The 12,962-nt window shown below is 36.7% G+C and overlaps 1 protein-coding gene across 4 annotated transcripts in view; it reads left to right on the forward strand.

Moving 5' to 3' along the window:
* DIAPH3 (diaphanous related formin 3) overlaps positions 1–12,962 on the forward strand; it is a 242,005-nt gene that overhangs the window by 164,431 nt on the left and 64,612 nt on the right. For all 4 annotated transcript variants that reach the window (XM_035321732.1, XM_035321706.1, XM_035321713.1 and 1 more), the window contains 2 exons: positions 10,276–10,371; positions 10,802–10,861. In XM_035321732.1, coding sequence (XP_035177623.1) covers positions 10,276–10,371; positions 10,802–10,861 — 156 coding nt within the window. The remainder of the gene's footprint in view (positions 1–10,275; positions 10,372–10,801; positions 10,862–12,962) is intronic.

The raw sequence follows: 12,962 nt of genomic DNA on the forward strand, positions 1-12,962 counted from the left end.
CAGAAGTACAATTTTGTTACTGCATACCAAAATACTTGTTTTCTGAAGCCTGCTGGCAGAAGTTACTATTAAATGCACGTACAAATTCTGAGTCATAAACTGCTGGAGACCAAGACAGCATTCTGTAAAGTCATTACATATTTATCTTGTCCTCTTTATAGATGTTTTATATATATGTATATTTATAGATAGATTATATATATATATAATATATAGTCAACAGCAAATATATATATATATATATTTATATATATTTATATATATATATATATATATATATAAAATATATATATTTGCTGTTGACTACCAATAGACAAATGCAGGACTAGGTGGCCCCTTTGATCTGATCCTCCTGGCTGTTCTTGTTTATTTATAGCTGCTAAATAGAAAGGCTCTTGCCTACAATAAGCTGCATGGAAGCTTTCTTGTGCCTAAGCTCAGTTGTGTTACCAGTCTGAATGTTCCCACTCTACAAGTGACAAATTACATAACTTTTAAAGTTACTTCAGGCCCTCATCTCTGTAGCACAGCTGTCAGTGTGAGTGATCATTGTGTATATTTTCTGATTTATTGGTTGTTTATAAATTTGAATGGAAACAGTAATGTCTTTCCCTGTGCTCAATGAACTCCTTCAAAGGCACACAGTAACAAAGAAACAGATGTTCATACACACCCCCACATATATGAGAATATCTGTAGCTGAATATAATATAAGAAGCTAATTTCACATAAAAATGCAAATAGAGTGGTTCTAACTGCTTTCTAAATGAAATTGTAATTGACAAGTCTCTGCTAATAGATTTTTTTTTCTCATTCCCTGAAACAACAGCACTGGAAATACTAGTTCTTGACTAGTCTGAAAAACAGATTGATTGCATTCTTGTCAGTGTCATTGGAGTTGAAGCTGTGTTCTGTAAAGAAAACAGAGAAGTCATACATCAACAGTAAAAATTTATTGCCTGACCTCTTAGTATGTAGCTGATTTTGTTCTGTTAGGATAGTCTGTTTAATTAGGAGTAATTAAATAGAAGTATCTAAATCTTAGTATTTTTATTAATTTATCAGTTTTATTTTTTTTTTCTGTTGAAAAGGCAGAATATCCCTAATAAATAGGAAAGGGGTCATAAAAAGTTTTTTTCTTAAAGCTGGCTTTCTAAAAATGTAGCACACTAGTAAGAATATCATGCAAATTAGCACACTAGTAAGAATATCATGTGTTGTTGCATTGGTGAGAGAATAGGTCTGTATGGAGATAAGGCATTTCATTTTTAGACTTATTTTTAGTGTCTTAGGACTCAGTGGAACAGTAAGCTACTTTTTTTGTAGCCATATTTAGAGTTTTTGTAGTAGGTGGGCAACCTGTTCTAATGTTTGACTAGTATCAATAGAAAAAAAAAGATGCACAGTTAAATGCAATTTCTTGTATTTCAGTTTGTTCCTACTGCCTACCATCCTGTATTTGGGCACCTCTTTGATGAGTCTGACTCATTCTTCTTTACCCATGCCCCCATCAGGTATTTAGACACATCAATAGGATCCCCTCCGAGCCTTCCCTTCTCTAGGCTGAACAGTCCCAGATCACAGCATTTCCTCACAGCAGGGATGCTCCAGGCCCTTAATCATCTTCATGGCCCTTGACTGAATTTCCTCAATTATGTGCCTTTCTTGTACTGGAGATCCCAGAACTGGACCGAATACTCCTGACCCACCTCACCAGTGCTGAGGGAAAGGATCACCTGCCTTGACGTGCTGGCAATGCTCTACCTTGGCCTTCTTTGCCCCAAAGGAACACTGCTCATTCATGGTCAATATGCTGGCCACCAGAATTCAACCTCCCACCACACACACACATTTTTTTTTTTTTTTTTTTTCTCTCTCTCTCCCTGAAAAGCTGCTTTCTAACTAGTGGGCCCCCACCTGCACTGGTATATGCCTCACCAGATGATGCAGTTTTTTTCATTTTCCTTTGGAAGGAAGGAATCTTAATGAAATTCAGCAGTTTCTCAAGGTACCTCTGAATGGAGACACAGCCATTTACTCTGTCAACTTTTCATCTGAATTTTGCACCATATGAAAACTTGCTGAGGTTGCACTTGGTAGCTGGGCGATCACCAACTGCATGAAGCTTGACAAGAGCAAGTGCCAGGTCTTGCACCTGAGATGGGGCAACCCTGGCTATATGTACAGATTGGGCGATGAGACGCTGGAGAGCAGCACCACAGAGAGGGATCTGGGGGTTGTGGCTGATAGCAAGCTAAATATGAGCCAGCAGTGTGCCCTGGCACCCAGGAGGGCCAACTGTATCCTGGGGTACATCAAGCATAGCATCGCTAGTCAGTCGAGGGAAGTGATTGTCCCACTCTACCTCTGCACTGGTGTGGCCTCACCTCAAGTATTCTGTGTGCAGTTCTGGGCACCACAGTACACAAAGGACGTGAAACTGTTGGAGAGTGTCCAGAGAAGGGCTATGAAGATGGTGAAAGGCCTAGAGGAGAAGACGTATGAGGAGCCCCTGAGGTCACTCGGCCTGTTCAGCCTGGAGAAGAGGAGGCTGACGGGAGGCCTCATCACGGCCTACAGCTTCCTCACGAGGGGGAGTAGAGGGGCAGTTTAATAAGCATTTGGATTGTGCTCTTAGTTGTATGGTCTGAATTTTTGTGTAGACCTGTGTGGTGCCAGGAGTTGGACTTGATGATCCTTAGGGGGGTCCCTTCCAACTCAGGATATTCTATGATTCTATGATTGGTCACAATATCCAGGTTCTTAAGAAAGGTATTACAGTATTGGCCCTAGTATCAAGTCCTGGGCACACCATTTCAGAGCTGTGGAATTCTATTTATTCTTCTGTAAGTCCAGTTTCCCTCAGGAAATATTTTTGTGGATATCTCTCAGAAAAGCTTGCTGTGGCAAACTCTGTATTGGATCTAGAATCAATATAATTGATTCTGGACAACCTCAGTGGAAAGGAGATTTATAGTTGCTATCTTCTGTTGTCACAGAAAGAAGAATGTAACCTACATAGTCATGATGAACATGATTTTATATACTTGTCACAAAGTTCAAAATTAAGATGATTTTACTCTTGGTCCCATTATTTAAATGGAAAATTGGGATCCAAATGAGATGCAGAAATAGGCATCATACATCATTATTTATTTTAATCACTTGTACAGAACCACTTCTAAAACCACATTTTACCTTTTGGTTTTCTATGGTCTGAATTGTCCTATGGGAGTTAAAATGATGGTGTTACCAAACTTTATTTCATCAAATGATCATTAAGGGTTTGTGAAAGATGAAAGGTTTGTTTGCATTTCACTTGTTTTGAACTCTTTGGAACTTGGGTCAAACTTCCATTCATAGGCTCAGAGTCAAAATCCATTTGTGACCAATAAAAGCACTGTATGACAACTAAATGATGAGACAATTTTAACAAGAGCAAACAGAATGAAACCCTGTCTCCTCAGCAAGAAGATTTATGGAATAGGTGCATTTGTCATTAGGTGAGCTCGTACCTTATTATGGTATAATTTCTAGGGCTTTGAAGCACTAGCAAACTTGCCCAGGGAGGTGGTGGCGCCACTGTTCCCCCTGGGGGTGTTTAAGGAAAGGTTTTATGTGATGCTTAAGGGCATGGTCTAGTGGGTGATATTGGTAGTAAGGGGATGGTTGGACCAGATGATCTTGGAGGTCTTTTCCAACCTTAATTATTCTATGATTCTAAGATTCTCACAGGGATTTATGAGGGTCAAAGGAACCCCTGTGCTGTGCTATGAGTTATTACTCTAGTCTGTGTACCATTACTGAAACACCATCTGATATCAATATATTCCTTCACTTGTCTATCGGTGAAGATTATCTGATTGGTGGCATGGGTTTTGCAAGAAAAAAAGCTGAAGGCCTTAAGGTAAATTCAAGTTGAAGTCTGTACACATTCTGCATTTTCTGGACAAAGCTAGCCTTCATATCCACCCACAATTTCTGTGCAAGTTTATGTCTGAATTTCATTGGAGTGAGGAGTCTGAGGTTAGGGGTCGTGTTGACACACAGTTTGAAACCTTCCCTTCTCTGGACATTGATTTCTTTGTATTTTTATATTGACAATATAGAGTCTCCATAAAGTCTTCTGAACCCTGTTCATGTATAAGGCTGAGAGGTCTAGAAGTTATATGTCAGTAATATGAATTTTTCACAGAATCTGGTTGTCTGAGAATCTGAGAATGAAAAGATGGAACCACTTCCGCACACTGGAGCTCGCTTTTGAATTGAGGGCTTCAGTTACCTCAGGGATCTGCTTCTCTGCTCCCCAGAGCCTATATCATCAAATTCTATACCATTGCTCAAGTTTTCCTCTTGTGATATTTGGAAAATGGTCCTTCCATTTTTTACTCAGATGGAAACCTTTAATCAGATGGCATTGCTTTGTACTGTTTAGAATCGATCATTATGCAACATACAGTAGAGCACTTGAAAGAGAAAAAAATATATACATTTTGTTATATATACTTTGTTGATTTTTTTTTTCTTAAATCTCTACCTAATATATCTGACCTTAACTATATCCTGAGCTGAAGAGAAAGAAATATTAAGGCGTTGTGGTTTCACACTGATGGGCAGTTAAGCTCCACCATGCTGCTTTCTTACCCTCCTCAAAAGAACGGGGAGAAAATACAATGAAAAAAGGCTCTTGGATAAGGACATGGAAATCAGAACACAGAGATAAGGACAGAGAGATCACTCACCAATTCCTATCACAGGCAAAACAGACTCAGAATAAGGGAGGTTAATGTAATTTGTTGCCTATTGCTAATAGACTAGGGCAGTGATAACTAAAATCATACTAAAATCCCTTGATCCCCAGATCCCCTGCTCCTGTGTGCAGCTCCGGCCCAGGACCTGCTTCTGCAGGGGCTCTCCATGAGCTGCAGCCTCCTCCAGGCCACATCCACCTGCTCCACCAGGGGCTCCTCCACAGGCTGCAGCATGGAGATCTGCTCCATGTGGGACCCATGGGCTGCAGGGGGACAGCCTGGTCAACCAGGGGCCTCTCCACAGGCCGCAGGGGAACTGCTGCTGTGTGCCTGGAGCACCTCCTATCCTCCTGCTGCACTGACCTTGAGGGCTGTTTCCCACAGCGTTTTCTCACTCTCCTCTCCCCAACTGCTGTTGCGTAGCAGTTTTTTTCCCTTTCTTAAATCAGCTCTCACAGAGGCACAAACAACATCGCTCACTGGCTCGGCACTGGCCAGCAGCTAGTCCCTTTTGGAGCTGGCTCTGATCTGACATGGGGCAGCTGCTGGGCTCTGCTCACAAGGCCAGTCTTGCAGCTCCTCACCCCACTACCAAAACCTTGCCATGTGAGCTCAATACCTAAGGTCTAGTTTTAATGTATATATTTATCCATCTTGTAGAGTTTTAATTTCAAATGAGGCTTAGTATTCAGAAGTTGAACTCAGGAGCTTATCCCTTTAGTTACTTACAGTATAAAAGCTGTATTTAAAATGCAATGCCTCAAAGTTAGATCCTGGTGGAAACTGAATAGGTAGACTGAATAGGTAGTGCAAACTGAATAGGTAGTGTCAATAAAAAAACATGATATTTTTTTTTTTCTGAAGCTCTTTGTTTTATTTTGTTTGTTTTATTTGAGTGGCTGCATAAAGCTTTGATTCCTTGAAAGAGGAAATAGACATGTTATGAAATGTTCTTCTCTTGCTAAAGTGACCTTCTGGAGAACCAGCATCGAGTGTGATCATAGAATCATAGAATATCCCGAGTTGGAAGGGACCCATAAGGATCATCAAGTCCAACTCCTGGCACCGCACAGGTCCACCCAAAAGTTTAGACCATGTGACTAAGTGCACAGTCCAATCGCTTCTTAAATTCAGACAGGAATTGTGCAGTGACTACTTCATTGGGGAGCCTGTTCCAGTGCGCAACCACACTCTCGGTGAAGAACCTCCTCCTGATTTTCAGCCGAAACTCCCCCTGCCTCAGCTTGGCACCGTTCCCATGGGTCCTATCACTGGTGTTTTTGGAGAATAGGTCACCCGCCTCTCCACTCCCCCTTGCAAGGAAGTTGTAGACCATTATGAGGTCCCCCCTCAGCCTCCTCTTCTCCAGGCTGAACAGGCCAAGTGACCTCAGCCGCTCCTCATAGGTCTGTTTTAGTTTACGTTGGACAATTGCAGGGGAACAGTAAAAAATAAAACATTTTTAATACACAGTAATCTTGTTTTACCACTCTTACTTTGAAACAGTACTGCTAATGATATGTGTGATTTTTCATGTCATGAACTACTGCTAGTCAAATTACAATATATATCATCTGCTGCTTAATAACTTCATATAAATGCTGGGATTGTTACTGCAGTATCTGTTGCTATCATAAGACAGTTACTGCAGTATCTGTTGCTATCATAAGTTGTACTGTCAAGCTTATAATAATGCGCTAAAGGAGAAGCATCTGTAGTATTTTTAACATTTTTAAAAACATAATTATGAAATTAGGCAGTTTATATCTGACTTGGCACTGAAATGTCAAGGGCACAACTTACCAGCTATTACGGTAAGTTTACTTCTGCTTTAGATAGTATTTAAAAGACAATTGTATGAGTTTTAATTAGGTATGATATTAAAAAGTATTTAAATCTCCTTTTCCACAGTTGAAGGAAAAGAGATCATAAAAGTATGTATTTCTCAAAGGAATTATTGTGGACTATGCAGCTATCTGCAAGTTGACTGGAATTACTAGTTCTAGAATGTCAAAAGATTGATACACTTGACTAATTAGGAAGCCCCTTGGGACTGGTGACAGCAGTCTGCAGCATCTTGTGAAATCTGATTTAAAGGTCCCATAGGAAGTGTTAATATTGAACAATACTTTCCACTCTTAGACTATCACAATAGCTATGTTGTACACAGTTCTCCCAGTGCAATTTAAAAGATTTCTAAAGTACTGCATGGTACATATTCATTTGTTAAACTTCCAATCATAAAAACTTTGGCAAGGTTATAGATAGCCAAATAACAGGATGGGTATTAACTGCTGTACAACATCATAGAAGGTGTTGAAATCAGCTGTTGGTTTAGGCATCAAAAAACAGAATTTGGAGCCTAACTGAAGGTGTAGAAGCTTGAAAAACAGGCTTTCTGCGTGTTTTGGGCACAGAACGTTAACTATGAATATTTTTATTTGCAGTTAACTGTTCTTCAATATAGCTATGCATAATGTAAAATTACTAGAGGTGTGTGGGTTTTTTGTTTCTTTTTTATTATTCACATTTTATATATGTCATTTATTTTTCTATTAACTGTTTTGCATGTCAATGAAAACATTAGTCTGTAGTCAAATTTCTGACTACAGTATATTTCAGATAAGTATGAAAAATAGATAGTACCCTTCAATGTGTTTCAGCTATGCAACAAAAAGTTGGTTTTGCAGTATTTCTCTTCTATTATTGAAAATATTTATTATTTTATTCAGTTGATTTTTTATATATAGTATAGCAGATTATGCACCAGGTTTTATACTGAAAACTGTTGTTTTTGAAATAAGTAGGAATCCATGGTAGTCATGGAAAGGCTTAAAAAGGAAAAAGGTGACATGCTGAAATAGGATTGAAAGCAATTTTATTTTATTTTATTTATTTTTTTCTACTGCCTAAAACAAAGTTTATGAACTCTTCTTCCATAAGAAGTGATGGTATTTTGGGGATTGTGATATTACTGAGTCTTTTTTGAACTGCTATTTCTCAAAATGTTTTTAAATTTCCCCCAACATTCTTGTACCTTAATGTAACTAACAGCTTCTTCCTCAAGCATCACTTTGGTTTGAAACACTCACTGAGTGTTTTCATTTGAGATGTGAATATTAGAGAGTTTCATGAGATCAGACGGAAAAAGGAAAGTATGGGGGGAGGAGGGGCGGGGGGAGGGGAAACAGCAACAAAAACATCAGGAAGCTGAATGTATGATCTGAGTAATTTTTAAGGTATGTTCCAATTAGTAGGTGTGCTGGTTCACTGTTCATGAGAGAGCAAACTTCACTGTAGTAAAGCATGTTATACTAAATTCAAAGGAAGACAAAAATCAGTATTTCAGTCTTCACATTTACTCTATATCTGCCATGTATTGCATAGAAAATAAATGGGCTTAAATGTTATACAAAATTGTAAAATATTTCCTAATTTTCCATTATTTTTCCTTGTATATAGGGGTAACCTCTTTAAGTTAACTAGTTTGGGCTAGAGAAAAGAGGATAACTAAAGGATGTTCGCAGATTATAGTTTTGTCATTTTGAGGACCAGTATCTTGGGGTAGTAGGAGATGAAACAAAGAAGGAAGAGTGTTCTCCTTAGGGGAATACTTTTAGGAAATTCAAAAACTGAAAACAAAATCATTCTCTAAAATGCATTTGTAGAGTCAGCAAAAATTAAAGAATGAGTAAGAGCACAAGCAAACGGAACTGAAGTACTAATGAAGTGCAATTTGTTATGTGGTAATACAATTATACAAAAACAGCTTGTAAAAAAATATTTTTAGTCTGTCTGTAAGCAATAAAGTAGTTGCTGGTGTTATAGAAAAAATGTCAAAATGTTTAAGAAAATCTAATTTAATTTTGAATCAATGTTACAGAACATCTGTTGTGAGCTTTACATATGTTTATATGTGTATTTCTCTGGAGTTTTTGAAAATAGAAACTCTTATTACCTTTAATGAAATAGTTACCACCATTTGGCTTTAAGTCATCTGACAATCATTTTTCTTGTGGACAGGAAAGCTCAAATTTTGAGACAAGGACTGTGTTTGGTTGGTTGTGTTTATTTTATTTTATCTTATTTTATCTTATTTTATTTTATTTTTTAAATAATGATTTGCATATCTCAGTTCACAAAATCTTGTGATTCTTTTTGGAATACTTTCTTCTTTGGCTTGTGAATGATACCCAGGCTTAGATTCTTGGAAGCCAAATTAGATTAAACGCTTGACTCTGTAGAGTAATGAAAGTAAATATGTTGTTTCTAGAATGTCATATTCATAATTTGGCCTATTCTGATTTGACAGTTCTTTGTCAGGCCTTCCTGTCTGTAACTTTGAACTTCTTTTGTCTTATGTATTTATTTATTTTGTTGCCCTTGAAACCACATAGCTTAGAAAGATGATAGAATTCTTTAAGCCTTAATGAAAGATGGAATTCCTTAAAGAAGGGAAACAAATAGAAATAGTATTGGAAAGAAACATTTCTCCTAATAGTTTTCGTGATATTCAAATCTAGAAGGTTGTCTTCCTTCCTTACTTGTAGTCCAGCACTTTCAGAATTCCTTAAATCGGTAGTATCTCTTCTCTAGCTAGATTAGATTCTGATCTGAATACTACTGTTAGCAATAACTGCAGAATCATGTGATGTGTCTGACTGTATCCAAGGTGTATGTTGACCTTGGGAGTTTTGCCTAGTGAGGCATAATGAGTTTTCTGTCATGTAATTCTTTATTGCTCTGCGGAGATTTTTCATCGTATTGGAAATCTGTGGTGTTGTGTTCTTCGTCCTCACGGATGTGGAGACAAGGGGCTAATAAGGTTTAGAAATTTAAGCTTTTCTGATGTTTTTATTTGAGGAAATAAAAGTATGGTTTTTAATGCTTGTGATTAATTATAATCTCATGGTAACATTCATAATTCTTTCAGGGGCATATTATACATACACGTGATACAATGAGTAGAATTTTCCTGAACTACATCAATTATTTAATATTGGCTACAGGTTATTAAATACAAAAGGAAAATGACTTTTGATTAAAGCTACCTATGGATAACACTCTTTATCCTATCTAGTCCAATATTGTTCCTTCAGCTTCCTGCTGAGAAACAATTTCAACTTTTTATAACAATAACTGAAATGATCTCTTTTGTCTAATATAGCAAATCATTTAAGGGACAGCTCTCAAAAGCTGACATGAAACTGATTATTTGCAGTTGCAAAAGGGTACTGAAATGAAAATATGAGTGAAATGACATTTCATTTAAAACTACAGTAGAGAAGGAATGAATGTGAAATGAATGGAATAAAATTTGGCCTACTTCAATGTAGAGAAGACCAAATCTGTTCTGCTTAGTTGTGAGAGAGCTGTTGGTAAATGTTAAAAGCCTTGTTAAGTTTGAAATAAGTAGTTTTAATTCTACCATGAATATCTTCTATTGTTGTTGTTTATTGTTATTATTTATGCTTTGATGTTGCTGTGGTAATCAAAGAGCGTTCCTTCCCTCTCTCTGCTACAGAAGGTGAGGAGACTGGAGTAATGGATAGCCTGTTGGAGGCCTTGCAATCAGGTGCAGCTTTTCGAGACCGAAGGAAAAGGATACCAAGGGCTAAAGGTGAATATTACATTTTACTTTTCACTTTCCAGAAAAGGTATTACTGGTCCAGTGCTCTGGAACCTAAATGCTGTCGTGTTTAACTTTTTTTTTTTTTTGCAGTGACATCTTTCAGGGATGTTCAGGCTGTTTTGCTGTTGACCATAGTGCTTTGGAGATCAGTGTACTGAACATAGCATAGCCTGGTTGTTAACTCTCTTCCATACAAATGTGTACTTCACATTTTGGGGGTTTATACTAACAACAGGAGAATGGGGGAGGTAAAAGTCATCTTGCCCTGCCAGTGCATCAGATAATTTCACTGGTATTAACTGTAGCTGTACTCCTAGAAATATCTATCTTTAAAATATTTCTGCTTGCTAGTGTTGTTGCAATACTCCAGTAACTTTCAGAGAGGTGTTTTATTTCTGTTGTTTTCTTGCTTTTGCAGACATACCACAAAATGTCAGTCCAACCACACAGAGGCCCGTGCTGAAAGCTTGTAACCATGGTAATGAACCATATTCATGAATTGCATGCTCTTCTTAACTTAGCTTATATAGTCGATCTGTGCTTTCAAAAGATTGCCGTGATATTTTATGTTTTCTACAGTAGTGGAATACTGAAACAGTATTGGAACCTTGTTCTTAAGGTTCACATGGATATTACACTCTTAAAGAGTCCTTGCTGGTTACTTTGCAAATCTCTTCTATCTTGTTATTTATTTAAAATTTGATTACGGTTTAAAATGTAGTACTTTGATAATCCTTAAGAACAATAATGCAGGGATTTTTTTTAACAGATTATGAACTATGTTAGAAAGCAAAGACAGTGGAACATTTCAAATGTTAAGTATTTATGATACCAAATTAGAAAACCTTTTCAATTCATTCTGTTTGCCTTGGTTTTCTTGGTAATACAGGTAGTCCAGGTATAAGCTATCATTTACCAGTAATTCAAAAATGATGTTGTATCAGTAAAGAGGAAATTAATCAGTCATTTTATGGCAAAATATTTATCCAAATGTTGAGCATGAGTCTTATGCATGTGTTTATGCATAAACTCCTGAAAAAAATCCCACTGAATCAGTAGGACTGCTCGTATGCATAAAGTTACAGTGAGGGTATGGGTGTTTTGTCACTCTGTTAGATAATCTACAGAACATTATTACATTAGTTGTGTTTTAATTAAGCCTGAGGAGTATGGAGCATGTTTTCAGTGGCTCCTAACCTAGTGGTCTCAAGAAAAAGTTTTATATAGTATCTCTATTAAAGAAAAATTCTCATTGAAACTTAAAGAAAAAATCTTAATTCTCAGTTTTGTAAGCAGAATGCATTCTCTTTTAATATTTAAATACACTTCAGAATTTATAAAGCAGATGCCATCACATTGAGGGTATTAATTATACTTCATGTTTCCTACATGTTTATTTCTTAAGTGACTAGAGTAGAAAAAAAGAAGATACAGATTTGTCATTATTAAACACAAAATCAAATAAAATAGAGCTAGAAGGACAGCTGAAAGATAATTTAATTCACTTCCAGGAATTGGCCCAAGGAAGAATGAAGTATATTTGACATGTGCTTGTCTGGCACATAAGATATTGATATTTAAATAATGACTACAGAGCACATCAGAATTTATCCTAAAAGTGTTACCGCTTATAGGAACAGTTACGTTGAATATTGCTCCTTTTCAGCCCACTCTATCTTACTATCTCCAGGCAATATTGTTTCCAGTTTTTAAACTATAAATGCATTTGGACAAACATGAGGACTATGCTTTATGTTCCAGGTGAAAAAATAAATAAAGAAACCAAGACTATAAATTCTTCAAAACCTGCACACTGGTTTGTGCATCTGATGGATATAACATGGTACTCAAGTTTGACCAAAGATCAGATGTTTGTTTTAGAAAAGTAAAAGTAAACTCTTGGATGTTTTGTTGTTTTTACCATAGTCACTTTTCCATAGAGCACCTTGAGACAATCTTATTCTAAGACATTTTAGAATGAATCCAGCTTTTGTTGCACCTGTCTTGTTTGCTATGAAACTGGATAAATACTATCTTAAACTTACTTTTAAGGAATTCAGTAGTATGTTCTCGATTTGTGGACACTTGTCTCAATATCTATATATTGCTTCTTCCTATCTTGAGCCAAACAGAGCACTGAACTTGATGTTGTTTCTGGGGAGTTCAATGGTAGAAATATATGGTCATTGGTTGATTGGTTGCTTTGAGTTCATCTATTAGAGTTTTCTTTTTCTTTTTTTGTTTTTTTTTTGACTTTTCAAGACTAAGTTGAGAATTTGCTGGTTGATAATTTATTTTGTTAGCAAATCACAAATTATGTAGGTTGTATACTATCTAGAATGTATGCTAGACCCTCAGTAGCAAAGCTTGTTTTTATATAACAGTTGCCTCACTAAAGTTAGTAGTGTGGCTGATCAAACCAAGAATTATAAGGCTTCTTTAATTTTCTGCTATCGAGGAGTTGAGTATTTTATGTCAGTTTTATTTCAGTTTTATCCTGTCTGTAATTTTTTGGCACTTTGTCTGATGTTGATAAATATGCTATAACCTATTATTTCTATGTATATGTGCATATTAGG

This window comes from Oxyura jamaicensis, chromosome 1, assembly GCF_011077185.1.
Source record: "Oxyura jamaicensis isolate SHBP4307 breed ruddy duck chromosome 1, BPBGC_Ojam_1.0, whole genome shotgun sequence".
Classification (NCBI taxonomy): Eukaryota; Metazoa; Chordata; class Aves; order Anseriformes; family Anatidae; genus Oxyura; species Oxyura jamaicensis.